This window comes from Rhyacophila brunnea, unplaced genomic scaffold (genome assembly GCF_057557595.1).
Source record: "Rhyacophila brunnea isolate RB1 unplaced genomic scaffold, BYU_Rbru_1.0 scaffold_2, whole genome shotgun sequence".
In the NCBI taxonomy this organism is placed as follows: domain Eukaryota; kingdom Metazoa; phylum Arthropoda; class Insecta; order Trichoptera; family Rhyacophilidae; genus Rhyacophila; species Rhyacophila brunnea.
In genome coordinates this window covers 2,032,818-2,046,085 of record NW_028232859.1, presented here as the reverse complement: position 1 = coordinate 2,046,085, position 13,268 = coordinate 2,032,818, and the positions used below count along the sequence as shown (strand labels likewise).

The following is a 13,268-nucleotide window of genomic DNA, read 5'->3' as shown; positions in this document are numbered from 1 at the left end:
TATTATATTAAATAAAAAAAAAATATTTATATAATACTAAATATCACGTTGTCGATTATTGTTTGTCGGTTGTTCTCTCTGTTGTATGGTTAATAATCGTAGGTATATAATGTAAAAATTCACTGCTTTTACCGTCATAATCAAGACGTATCACTGAAGAGTTCTATGATTTTGACACTTGGGGGACAAAAATGGGGGTCTTGAATCTATATAGTTTTAGGGGGCCGTAAATTTTTGAAAATATTTTTATTGAGATATTACAGATTAAAATATTAATTTTTGTTAGTAGGTGTGCAGAAGTACCAGTGATGCCAACCTTACTATAATTATAGTAAAATACTATAATTTTAATTTCGTGGTAAATGTAAAATACTATAATTTTACGCTAAATATACCAAAATACTATAATTTTAAAGGATTCACGACGAAAAATGTTCCTGTACTATATATTTTTCAGAAGTACTATAATTTTTACGCCTTTGTACTATAATCAGAATAGAAAAATATGACAACACTGAAAGGTACCTACCTTTGTTTTTTTCGTTACTGGCCCAGGTGTTAAAATACCTTGTCACGCTCCTGTGGATGAGATTAGGATTTAAATAATAATATATGTACAACAATCCTTCGAGGTTATTTAAGTGTATACGTACATACAAAATGTAAAAAGTAGTTTCCCCAATTTTAAAAAGGTTGTCAATAAATGCCAGTGCTACACAGGCGGCCACACAGTACACAGTACTGCCACTGCAGTAATTGGCACATTTTGACAGCAGATTAAAGATGGCCCACAGTTGAGCAATGTAAGTCAGCGTGCGCTATCAATAACTCACAAATCGCGATAAAATAAACATCATGTGACAAAAAATACATAAACAAAGGCGATCGCTTACCGTGTCAGTTCATTTTTGTTCAGCATTCTGTGTTGTTAAGTTTTGTTTCGTGTCCGTGTGTCTTGTGCATGTTTCTACAATGTCGCGTCGCATAAATATTTACGGAATATGTTTCATAAGTAGCTTGTGTATTTTGCTGCTGCTTGCAAGCCACAGATTTTCAGGCAGCGTGAATTACAGACCCGTTCCTGACTTTAGAAGGACCATTCAAAGTTTCTCAGCCGAACATCCCAGTTATTCAAATCAAGCGCAGAATTTAGCCGCGGTGCGAAGTAAGCTGGCCTTGCAGCAACGACAGATTGATTTGTCACAGAACCAGACCTTCACGATCAGCGACATCGTCAATCTGCAGCGGAATAAAATAGAAATGGAAATGGCCGATTACGAGTTTCCCAATGGCAAATACGGAATGATGGCGTCTAAGCTGTCAGATTTGCAATTGGAATCCGGCGGAAAGCCGATCCGGAACGTGATAATCACAACGTGGCGTTCTGGATCGACGTTCCTCGGCGATATCCTGAATGCCATACCGGGAAACTATTACCATTATGAACCGCTGCTGAATTATGACATTATCCAGATAAGGGGACCGCCTCATGCTAAACAGGCACTGAGGAACCTAAAGAAGCTGTTAAATTGCGATTACCATGATATGGACGACTATCTAGACTATGGCATGGACCATATTTGGTTGTTTACTCACAACGAGAGGTTATGGGACCAGTGTTTGGACTTTCCTCAAGTTTGCTGGAACGCTACATTTCTGACAAAGTTTTGTAAGCTGTTTCCGTTCCAGAGTATGAAGGTGGTTAGACTACGGCTGAAGCTCGCTGAAGAACTGCTCGGGGATGATATGTAAGTTCTAATTCTTTTCATCGAATTATATTTCAATAGCATTGGTAAATATTATATGTCTGGAACTTAATTGAGGTGTCCATGGAATATAATTCATTTTAAGGATTAAGGCAGTTACATGTTTGAATCTTGTTTAAAATTATATGTCATTTGTAATCGTTTAATCCTCAACTCCTCAATTGTCCCAACGTCCTAAAGACAATTGAGTATTTACTTCCAGTCGGTAAACATTTTTAGTGTATAATGTATCAATATTGTGATCATACCGAAATTAGATTGATATAAATAAAAGGGATTTCAAGTTATACACAGTTTTTTTATAAACCTTAAATCTATGAATATAACAAAAATATTTACTGTACATTAGATAAAACGGTTCTATACGTTTATCCTGGATACAGCGGCAAACACATTTTGAAAATAGCTGATATACTGGATTATTTGTTAGTTTGGGTTAGTTTAGGTTAGGTTAAGTTAGGTTAGGTTATCCTAACAAATATTCCACTATATTGGCTATTTTCAAAATGTATTTGCCGCTGTATGTCACTGGCTGTATCCGGGACAACCGACTTGTACCGAGAAAACTTAATAAACGTATAAACCACAGAATAATTAGATCCCCTTTAAGAAGGGACCTTTTAACGAATTCTCATTTTATAACTATTTTTAATACATAGGTAGTAAATTTATCTTTGACTTTAAATAAAAAACTATTTTAAAATGTCTTAGATTGCAATCTTTGTGTTTTTCTGCTATGTGCCTTTGATCGGTGGAGTGAAGTATTTATTCATCTTCTAAAATCTAAATGCTTATTTTGTTTAAATTTTTTGACTAGCGCCGCACTTTGGAGAAATAAGAAAGATCAGTTTCTTTACATAAGGAATATTGTGGATACATGGAACATATTCTTAGTTTATTCAGATTTTTTTAAAATATTATTAATCTGTATGTATATTATAATCATTTAACCATTTAAGTACCAACGGATTGATTTGATGATAGCCATGGATTTATGATTTCTTATACCTAATCTATTTGATGCGATGTTTTAATCACACCATCTTTATTTGAATGATTATTATGATTGATTGAATTGTCGATTCTACGTTCTTCCTGAATGTCTGGGAAGCAATGACATTGGAAGGAATTCACTAGGAAGTCTCTTAGGTAGATAGGTATTCAAGAAATGTTATATTTTTCAAGGTTTAAAATTATTATTAATACATAATTTTGAAAATCCTCAGAAGCATATTATGTTAGTGTTAGAAAAATCTTGCAGCGAGTGGAATTTGAGCATACATCTTCCATTTGCCGGGCGAGCCTAGTGTCATTCTTGTGAATAATTCCTTATACCCGCGATATCTGATACTTAAATTCCATCAAGAAATGTGGGGTTTGATTTATGTAAGTAAGTAAGAATGGCGTCAAGAGTAATCCAAATTTTGGTTTTGACGTCCCTTGCACTTGGTGATCATTTTTGATTAAATTGTTTTTTATTAATGTTATAGGAATGTAGTATTTTGATTTATACTGTTTATAAAATAAAGCTTTTTCAGTTGTTGATTGTGCCTTTATTTAGCTAACAGTAGGTGTATCGAATGCACCAATGTTCACTTTAGATTTAGGTAAGGACTTAATGCAGATTTCGCAAAATAATATTTATTTTAAGCAAGGAATTATGTGTCGTTGATTATCTAGTCTAGTTCATTCAAATGAAGTTTGTATGTCTAACTTTGTATGAAATGATAGTATGCCTTTAGATAAGTAAGTATGATGAAGTGCGACTCGTCTGGTAATAGTTTGTCAACATTTAATGTTTAGTCACTTTAATAAATGGCAGGTATTTAGGTAGCCCGTTAAGTACCTGTTGTTCATTACAAAAATGAGTTGTCTTGTTTTGTTGTCTCTTATCATATTTGGACAATGCATTGGGAATCACTTTGGCTGAACGTTTCAATATACGTACACATGTTTTGTCTAAATATTAAAATGCAGATAACCGACATAGTGGATAGATGATTCCCATTTAAGTAATCTCTCTCTCTAAATATACATAAGGTATTTAATACAAGTTCTTTAGTTAGATTGCAGAAAATTCACCATATTTTCTGGAATCTGATTACTTAAATATGTTTAGAAAGTCATAATTTATTATCAACAGTGTTATTACGAGAGCAACGATTTATTAAGACTAATAGATACATTAGTCACCCTGTTAAAAATTAATGCTGGTATAAAATTTAATCGTCACTTAAAACTTAAATATTGTATGTAGCGTTTCATTTTATTGGTAAAATATACCTACATAAGGTAGGTACAAAAGGTCAGTATGTTGATTTTCAAACAAATAGGTGTAGGTACTATTTTACCTTTTTATGAGAAGTTTTAAGCTGTTGAACGTTATGCCGAGTACTCATTAGCGAGACGTAAGGCATAAAGCCCACCAAAAAAGCGCTCGGTGCGCTCACTACTGAGTTGGCCCCCTCCCACCCGCGCATTACCCTTCACCTATGTAATAAGGGGCCCAAGAAGCACAAAATAATTATTATCAGCGTCTCTCATAGAGTCATAACAAAGCAATAAAAATATTATATTATTTCTCGGGGCTTGTAATTAATATTCACGATGACATCATTCTACCAGCGAAATATTGGACACGCAGCAAACTAAACAATGGGTTCACTGTTATTAAATAATGGCTTCTCGCCCGTCTATCGACGACGCTTCCAGGAGCGTGATTTTGCTTGCCGTGTTCAATGAATGGACTACGTTGTATTTTCGTTAATTCGTATCGCTGAGAAGCCAAAAAACGATGAATCATGGGGCACGCGGGCACAATGCGTCGTTAAATCCAGTGTGCCCTGGCGTATTTGATTACGTTGTATTTTAGATGATTCACATAGAATATGCGCGAGCGCAAGTCCGCTTTAGTGGACTTTATGCCTAACTGTGACCATTGCAGATACAGTAACCAATGGACGCGAAATAATTAGTTCGCATCTAGATAATGTCATTGCATCTAGAGTTGGTTACAGTATCTGGAACGGTTACAGTTACGGCTCGCTAATGAGTTCCCGGCTTTAGATTTAACGTTTTCTGCCAGATGAAAATTTTGCAAGATACTTATTTATTTTAATAATCTGGCAAGAAGAACGCTTAGTTGGCAACGTTGCTCGCGACTGTATATTTAATAAGTCTGTTTATGTTGTATGCATTATATAAATAGAAAGCATTATATTATTATGTAATCAATACCTACATTACAATAGGGGTGATTATTGAAAAATCGTATTAACACTTGGATCTTTTCTATGTCAGAGTGTTCTGGTATTAGTATGTAAGTCAATGATACGTAATTTTAGAAGTTTAGGTACCTACATGTATTTTGATGTTTTACTTTTTTGAATACCATGGATAGTGCAGAATGCAGATCGTACGATTAGTCATTGCGTCCGGGTGTATTCGGCCACCAACCGATGATTTTATCAGAATCATTATTGTGTTATGATACATTACAGTGCGTGTAAGCTAAATAAAGTGATTGAATTCATTTTTTCATGGTATGCTTACCCGCCGAAGCCGAAAGTTGCCGAACACTCGTATATTACCGAAAATTCCCGAACGATCAGAACAGGATCGGAACTTACCGGTAGTGTCGTTTTATCACATAAACAAAACGTCTATTCAATATTGTTAGTATTAAGGACATTTCGTAGTCTTCGTATTTCTTGCATTTAATGGCCTGACCGTCATTAATTCAGAAACAAAATCCCGCTTCATAGTCTTGGTTTAATATGGCGACTATCTTTACATTTCTATTTTATTTATCTGTTCTGGGGCGACGCGTCATAAACATCGCCTAGGGCCGTCAACAAAATTGTCGATACTTTGATATCGATACCCTTTCGTCTGATACCGATATTTTGGCATTGATACTTTCTTTCGATATGACGGCCCTATTCTCTTCTGCTTTCCTCCGTGAATGTTTGGTTTTCCGGTCTTTCCGCGTTAAGCCAAACATGCACAGTTCCACGCCGTGTTAAGTGACACTTTTTAACGACGCTATTTTAACCCTTTACTGCATAGTGTCGCAAATTTGCGACATTTCAAACTTTTTCGATATAGCCAAGGCCATCTGTGTAAATTATCAAATAATATCCTTTTTCGATGCCTAGAAAACTGTTTTACCACAAACATCCTACTTTACCGATTTTGTTTGAATAAAAATAAAAATAATTGGTTGAATAAAAATATCTACACATCAAATAAGGTGTGTATATTAGTTTTTTATAATTGTTTTCATTTGGTTTTGTATTTTGTCATACTGAAATGTAAGATTTCCAAATGTCGTAAATCTGCGACAAATACAAATACAAACACATACAAAATTTAATAAAATTTTCGAAAAATATTTTTTTTATTATTTTTCCTTCATTCACAAGGCATTTTGACACCAAGAAAAAATAAAAATTTTCCAAAAAAAAAAATCATGCAGTAAAGGGTTAATACAAAGGTCACTGAATAAAAATGACCGCGTTGAGCCTACTTACAAATTGTGTTTTGTCAATTTTTTTCATGTAATTTTATAACACGATTTACTAAAAGCGAATGATTGATGGATTTTTTTTTGTCACATCAACGATCGATTTTGCAATTAACCCACTTAGGTGTCGATTGCAAATAAAATAATTGAGTCACCTAATTTCACAATTTAAAAAAAATAAAATAACACAAGAAAGTAGCTTCTTATTTAGATTCACAGCACGGTTGATTGCGATAATTATTTTACCTCGAATACGTTTTTTTTTTCATTTCACAAATTTAAAAACGTTTAATTTTTCATTATTTGCAGCACCAAACACCTCTCTACTATTATCTAGTTACAGAATTATAAGAAGGTAAGTACCTGTGTATGTTTTTAGTAACCGGACACTCTTATGTAAGATACACAGGTACTTAGTAACCAAGTTTTCCAAAAATACCGAGGACAGAACATACCTAACTTTTACGTAATTAATTATAGTTCGTTTTGTCGTGAACGCTTTGGATTTATAATTTGTTATGTTCATTATAAGTAAAATAAATAAATTTGATTTGATTATAAAAGAAGCTGAAAAGATGTCTTTCATACCGAATGGGTCGTTTAAGGTGCCATCACTGATATTTATTAAGGTATTGACTGTACCTATTAGTATTACAACATGGACTCTGAAAGAAATTTCTGCTCATCTCATATGACTGGAAGCTAGTGTGGCTATATACAAATATGCTGCGGTCTCCAAGAATGGACGTGGCATCCAAAACAGCTGTTCTGATCAGTGTTGCCAACTGTAGTTGACAAAAACATGTCGGACGGGGTATGAAAACAAACTATTTGACAGGAAAAAACGCTAGATTTTGTAAAAATAAAATTGAAACTAAATTTACTTATTCTACCAAGAAGTCGAAAGAATCGAAAAAAAGTGCAAAAATCGAAAAAATGTCGATCTGTTTAAAAACCACACATTTTAAGAGAAATATATTTAAAAAAAATTACAACAAATGCCTATATTGTGTCGACGGCGTTCAAGTTTCGTTTCGTGTTTGAAGACAAGAGCTTCTTTCTTGTAGGACAGATATAGATACTTAAAGAACTTACCGTTTAGGTTAGATGAATAATTATTATTGTTAATTTTTATATACGCGGAGATTCGGAATAAAACACAAAAACATTAAATAATGCATGAAATTGTTTCGTCGTGTTTTATTTCTCACTAAAATATGTACCGACCCTTCCTCTGCATTAAGTATCTGATAGTCAGAAATTTGATGCACATGAAAATAAATAAACTAAATATCTATCGTTTTTCAACACATTTAAAGCTGTTGGAGGCATCAAAAAACGCTAGTAAAAACGCCACAAACGTTTTTTACAAGCTAGATGCCTATCGAAAAATGCTAGATCGGGTAAGAAAATCGCTAAATTATTGGCAACGCTGGTTGTGATAAAAAGTAGAGAACTCCTGCCATATTGGGAACTCTCTATGTACTCATTTTGAACATGTTAGGGAAACCAAAATATTTAGAGGGGCTGCCAGAACGTGAACTTCTTGCTTAAAAATATTTGTAGTTCCCTTAGTAGAAAACCATTTCCGGGAAACAGATAATAATGATGTATGTATTCGCCATATAGCGGTTCTGTTTTTTCTGTAATAATGTTCATTATATAAATTTCCCTGATTTTTAAGGTGGGTCGATTTTGACTGCATGAACCGTTGTGATGGGTAGGCGTGAAAAACCGCACTACAATGCACTTCCTCGACGCACTTTCCCACCAATCTAAAATCCGCTGGATCGGCGAATTGGTCAGACGGAAATAAGCAGCTAGGGGAGGCATTCATCCCGCAGTGGGTCGACCCCGGGTGACATTGATATTTTTAAAAGTTTACCATTAAGCTAAGCGTGGATTGTCCCATCTGATTTGTGACCGTTGGTTGCCTCAAAGCAGCTGCCTCTATTATTTTTGCATACAAAGTGTGCTCAATCACCGATTCGGAATAAATTAAGTCGCTGCTCTTCACAATTGCACGGCTGATTCTTCATGAGAACGTGCCGATTTATGTGTAAGGGGTTTCAACATCACAGTATCGTCTCTCGCTTTGTTGATCCGGAATAAATGCCTCCACACGCCGCTTTTGCGACTAAGATAAAAAATAACTAGGAAGAGATTCCGTACTCTGTGTCTTTCTTATTTGATATTATCCAAGATTTGTCTATTTATTAATAATTCGAGAGCAAAATTGAATAGTATATCGCTCCTGCCACATAGCATTCTTTTATTGCCTCTGCTGTCGCAAATTCTTCCCAAGAAAACTCTCTGGTCATCTTATTGAATCTCCGCCACGAAAGCAGCTAACATTAGGCCCGTTTCAGACGGGACAAAGGTGTCGCGCTCGATATAATATAGGAGACCTTTGTATTCGAATAAAGGGGCCTTTGTTTTATGTTTATGAACGCCCCAGAGCTAATGAGTCAACGCATAATTTCGCGATATAAATTAGAACATAAAACTGGCTGCGGTAATAAAAACAAGTGTATCGGCGGCTTGAGAATGTAGCGGCCGACGGAAAAGGTACTGGACACGTGTTGACTCATTTGCTCTGGGGCGTTGATAAACATACTACAAAGGTCTGCTATATCGTCACTGTTCTGGCAGAAGACACTAATTAAAAAAAATGACATATTGAGTTAGTACCAAAATGTTCCTTATTTCAAACTTTACCGTCTGGAAACCTTCTTAATAAATAAACAGTCTTTATTTTAAAGTCATTATTTTTACAATTACTTAATAAACTCACATGATAGACCATTATTTCAAACTTTTTAACAACTTCAAAGTCAAATTACTCAAAACTAGTATTCTCCAGTTAGTGTGTTCTGCCAGAACAGAGACGATATTATATCGAGCGCGACACCGGTGTCCTGTTTGAAACGAGCCTTATTTAGTTGTGTCTCATTAAGTATGCAGTCAAAGATTTTTCGTTTCTATAATTTTCAATGTTAAATCAATCGACCTAACCATTCATTCATGCTTTGTTTGATAGTTTTCCCGACCTATACTCAGTGTAAATGCGAATTCACCCTTGTAATGCGGCGCTTTTTTTTCGTATCAATCAAAGATGTTGAAGAAGATCGTCTTTTATAGAACCTATCGAACTAAACATAATAAATTTGAGCAAAAAAGCACCCCTGGTCTACTGATGAGGTTAACTGCGACTGATTTCGCATTGAATGTTCATTTGAAGAGGACTTCCCACTTATATTACTATGAGATTTATTCGCCAATTTGCAGAGTAGATAATCAGCAAATAAATAATACAATATTACGGCATTATTTGAAATACACATCTTTTAAAATCGTTCAACGAAGTGAGTAAACACGATGAATATGAAAAAGTGGCAGCCATTCCTTGAGTTATGAAATAGGAACTGCCAACTTAGTGTGGTTAATATCTGTGCAGTTTACCAAATCAACGATACTTCGGTAAATGCGTTCAAATGTCACGATTTAATGGTTAACTGTTACTGTTAAAGTTTAGTAAAATTTAGAAGTCCGACTAACACAACTTTATCTAGCTTTTGTATTGCTATAGCTTAATAAGCCTAATATATAGTAATATTATAATATGGTGTATCTATTCACTTGCTTGAAAGCCTACTAAATAGTAGCGCCATCGACATAAATGTATTCCATTACAATATACTGACATAAATTCCAACAGAGTGTACTAGGGTAGGGACATATTTAACGATATATTGAATTAAATTTAATAAAATGTTCTGCTATATGCAAATCGCCACCCGGCTGCAACATGGCGACTGTTTATTTATTTTGTACACTTGCGACTTGCGGGAAGAGCTGTGGAATCTTTCAGTTTTTAAAAATCGGGTCCAATGAAAAAAAAACGCTTAGGGTTCGAGTTTGTCGAACTAAACTAAATTTTGAAACCGCGGTTTCGGGGTTCGATTCTTCAGTAAAATCTAACCTTTCCCTGCCAAATGAACATTAGAGTAAATTCTAAGAGATTTTGCATGTGTGCCTACATTAATTTTATGTTTGACGTTTCGAATGTAAATCTCCCTATCGCGGGACAGTCGCATCTGATCACCATCACATTGGACATTGAGCCACTTGAGGTCGCATAGCTTAGAGAATTTTAATATGCTTTCTCCTTCTACTAATTGTTCTCTGTCTGTCCCTGCATTATGACCTGAAGTAAATCATACTTACTAATGTTGGGCGAAAAATTGTGTACAATAATGTACGAGGAACCCTATCACTGCAATGGGGTTTCGGTTTCATTACATTTTAGAAATTATGACATGACGGTTACGGTACTGTTTGTGCGGTTCTCGTGGTTCCGGGTTCGGCTCTGATATCGTTAACAGCTCTGCTTGTGAGTCGGCATCGTCCATCGACGATAGCCAGCTGCGTAGCCTCTGTTCAGCTCAAAGATCAGTTATTTTCGTAAAAATACTCAATTTTATAAAACCATCGTTTGCATGACGTTACTTTCTTGCGGTATTATCGAATAATACTTTCTTTTATGTCTACGTGAATAAATATTGCACGTCAAAGAGTGTAAAGTTCGAACACAGTTATTTCGATTTCATATGGGTGGTTTCTAAAACTTATTGTTTTTATGTAGGTATTTTGCGTGTATGTCTTTTTCAATGGTATCAATAATAAGTAATAACCAAATTGAATTGACACCAATACAATGCACAAACAAACAATCCCAATCTTCGACGTGTTTTGAATAACATTTTAAAACCATTCCATTTGTCTTAATTACTCAATTATCCATAAAATATATGACCAAACTGAAAATCGATTAAATCAGAATTCAGATGCTAATTATAGAACACTTGAATTTTTCTCCGCCATTTTGGAATGTAGGGGAACCTGAGTAAATTTTGAATCAGCTAAATATCATAATGACCCCAATGGCCCGAAGACAGTACTAACCATCACGTCACGTATTGTTACGCTGATATAGAGATAGCGAATCAGTATATCTATCTCTATTTCAACGTGACAGCACGTGACGTGATTGTAATGTATTCGGGCCATTAGGATATGTCTATTCATCATGCTAATGCTCATGCTTCTATACAAAAGTGCACAATTTTTCAGCCATGTCGCTGGACTGTATTCTGTTGAGGTTGGCAGTCTGAACAGCGATAATTTTTATTTTCCAATATACCTACTTAACTTTATAAGTTTATTCGTTTACTAAGCTGCAGTGGCCGGTCATTTAAAAAATGACCAGTCTTTCTTTAATATAAAAAAAAACTTATGTACATTATGGTTTCAAGGTTTCTATAATTTCTTATAGAAAATTCGGTTATATGTACGCATCCAATGGCATGGGTGATGCCCTACTACTCATACCATATTATCGATGACGAAATATTTTTTTCGAAACCGAAGGTAACGCAACTAAATTGATCGTGCATTATTGCTTGTCTATGTTTAGGAACACCGACATAATTCAAGACTGATAATAATAATATTGGATATTTAAAATGCCTACCGTTGGCCTAATCGAAATTTCTTTCAATGACTACATCGGGCTAAGATATTCTACTCAAGTAAGTTTTTTTTTGTTTTATTTGTCAATGGATCGGTCACGATTTGTTTGTTGTGTATGGCATGTGTTAAATTTTAACATTAAATCATATCCTTTTATAATAATACAATAATCGGTGATCAAATATTGATTATGCTAATTTTTATTCTTAGCACGATGTTTGCTGTTGACTAGTTGGTACGAAGCTTTCTGGTGACTCGCATTCACATAGTGCTGTGTTTTACAATAATTGGATTAATCTGTACAAGAATTTTATGTCTGCGACTAAATTTGGAAAAGAAAAACATGACCGTTTAGTCTTTAGTCAGTACTCTAATCGTCCCCACGTACGTTCATATTATGCATGTTTTTGGCAGCGAAAGCTGACACAATACGAAATGATTTACGTATAAACTGGACAAAAATGCTTGTACGAAGAAAAATTGGTCGAACACATAACGCCGATTCACAATTAGCAGAAAGTATTCAAGCCAACTACAATTTTCGTCCATCAAATTTACTCTATACCAAATGGGTAATTTGTACGATTTAAAAAAAATAGTATCTAGCTTTTATTTGAAATACTATTCGAAAATGTTATAGATAAAGTATAGTGGGAACTTCTGAACCAACCTTTTATTCATTATGATTTATATACAATTGTACTACTTTTAATAAAGAAAATCATAATAAAATGAGTAGGTACACCTACCTACCGGAAGCATTCAAATATTTATTTTGAATGAATCTAAATGAAACATTGTTTTCAAATAGTTTTATCTCTAATATATATATGCTCCCAGGGTTTTTCAAAATGTTGTACTTAGGTAATTCTTCAAAATATTTTTATAATTATATAAATTAATTATTTAACTCAATGTTAAAAAATAGGTTTGATTTTGTGTCTATAGGGGCACCTATTTGTTTTTTCGCGTTGTTAATGGAAGTCAGGCCGACGTCCAGGTTTCCTGATCCTTATTATAATAGTTGTTAATATTTTGACTATAATGCCAACATTTCAATTCAATTCAATCATAATTATGTATATGTACCTATATCGTGACGTGAGGTAGAGTGTCGTACCCAACAATACCCGGAAAATAACGATTTTACCTTTGTGTTTGCGGTTTGTGTATTGATCCGACATGAAGCATTGTCGAACATGATCATGTTGTCATTAATTTTTATTAAAATAGCATAGGCTTAGTCATTAAATAATCGCCTATCGTGGAATTATTGTACACACTAAGTACCGTTATTGGAAAATGACATTCTCTCATTTACGACATCTTACCCTTCTGTTTCATCTTCTTACATAAAAATAAGTTTCTGTAGGTATTTTTAATAACCGAAAAATCGAAATGATTTAAATAAGTAACTTACAGTTTGCTTTGGTTTGTTTACCATA

General features: G+C 34.3%; 1 protein-coding gene across 1 annotated transcript in view; it reads left to right on the top strand.

Moving 5' to 3' along the window:
* The first annotated feature begins 761 nt into the window (after window positions 1-761).
* Window positions 762-13,268, top strand: part of LOC147071671 (carbohydrate sulfotransferase 5) — a 49,032-nt gene continuing 36,525 nt past the window's right edge. Inside the window, exon 1 of the mRNA XM_085947175.1 lies at window positions 762-1,748. Within this exon, the coding sequence (XP_085803301.1) occupies window positions 973-1,748 (776 nt within the window). The 5' untranslated portion in view covers window positions 762-972. The remainder of the gene's footprint in view (window positions 1,749-13,268) is intronic.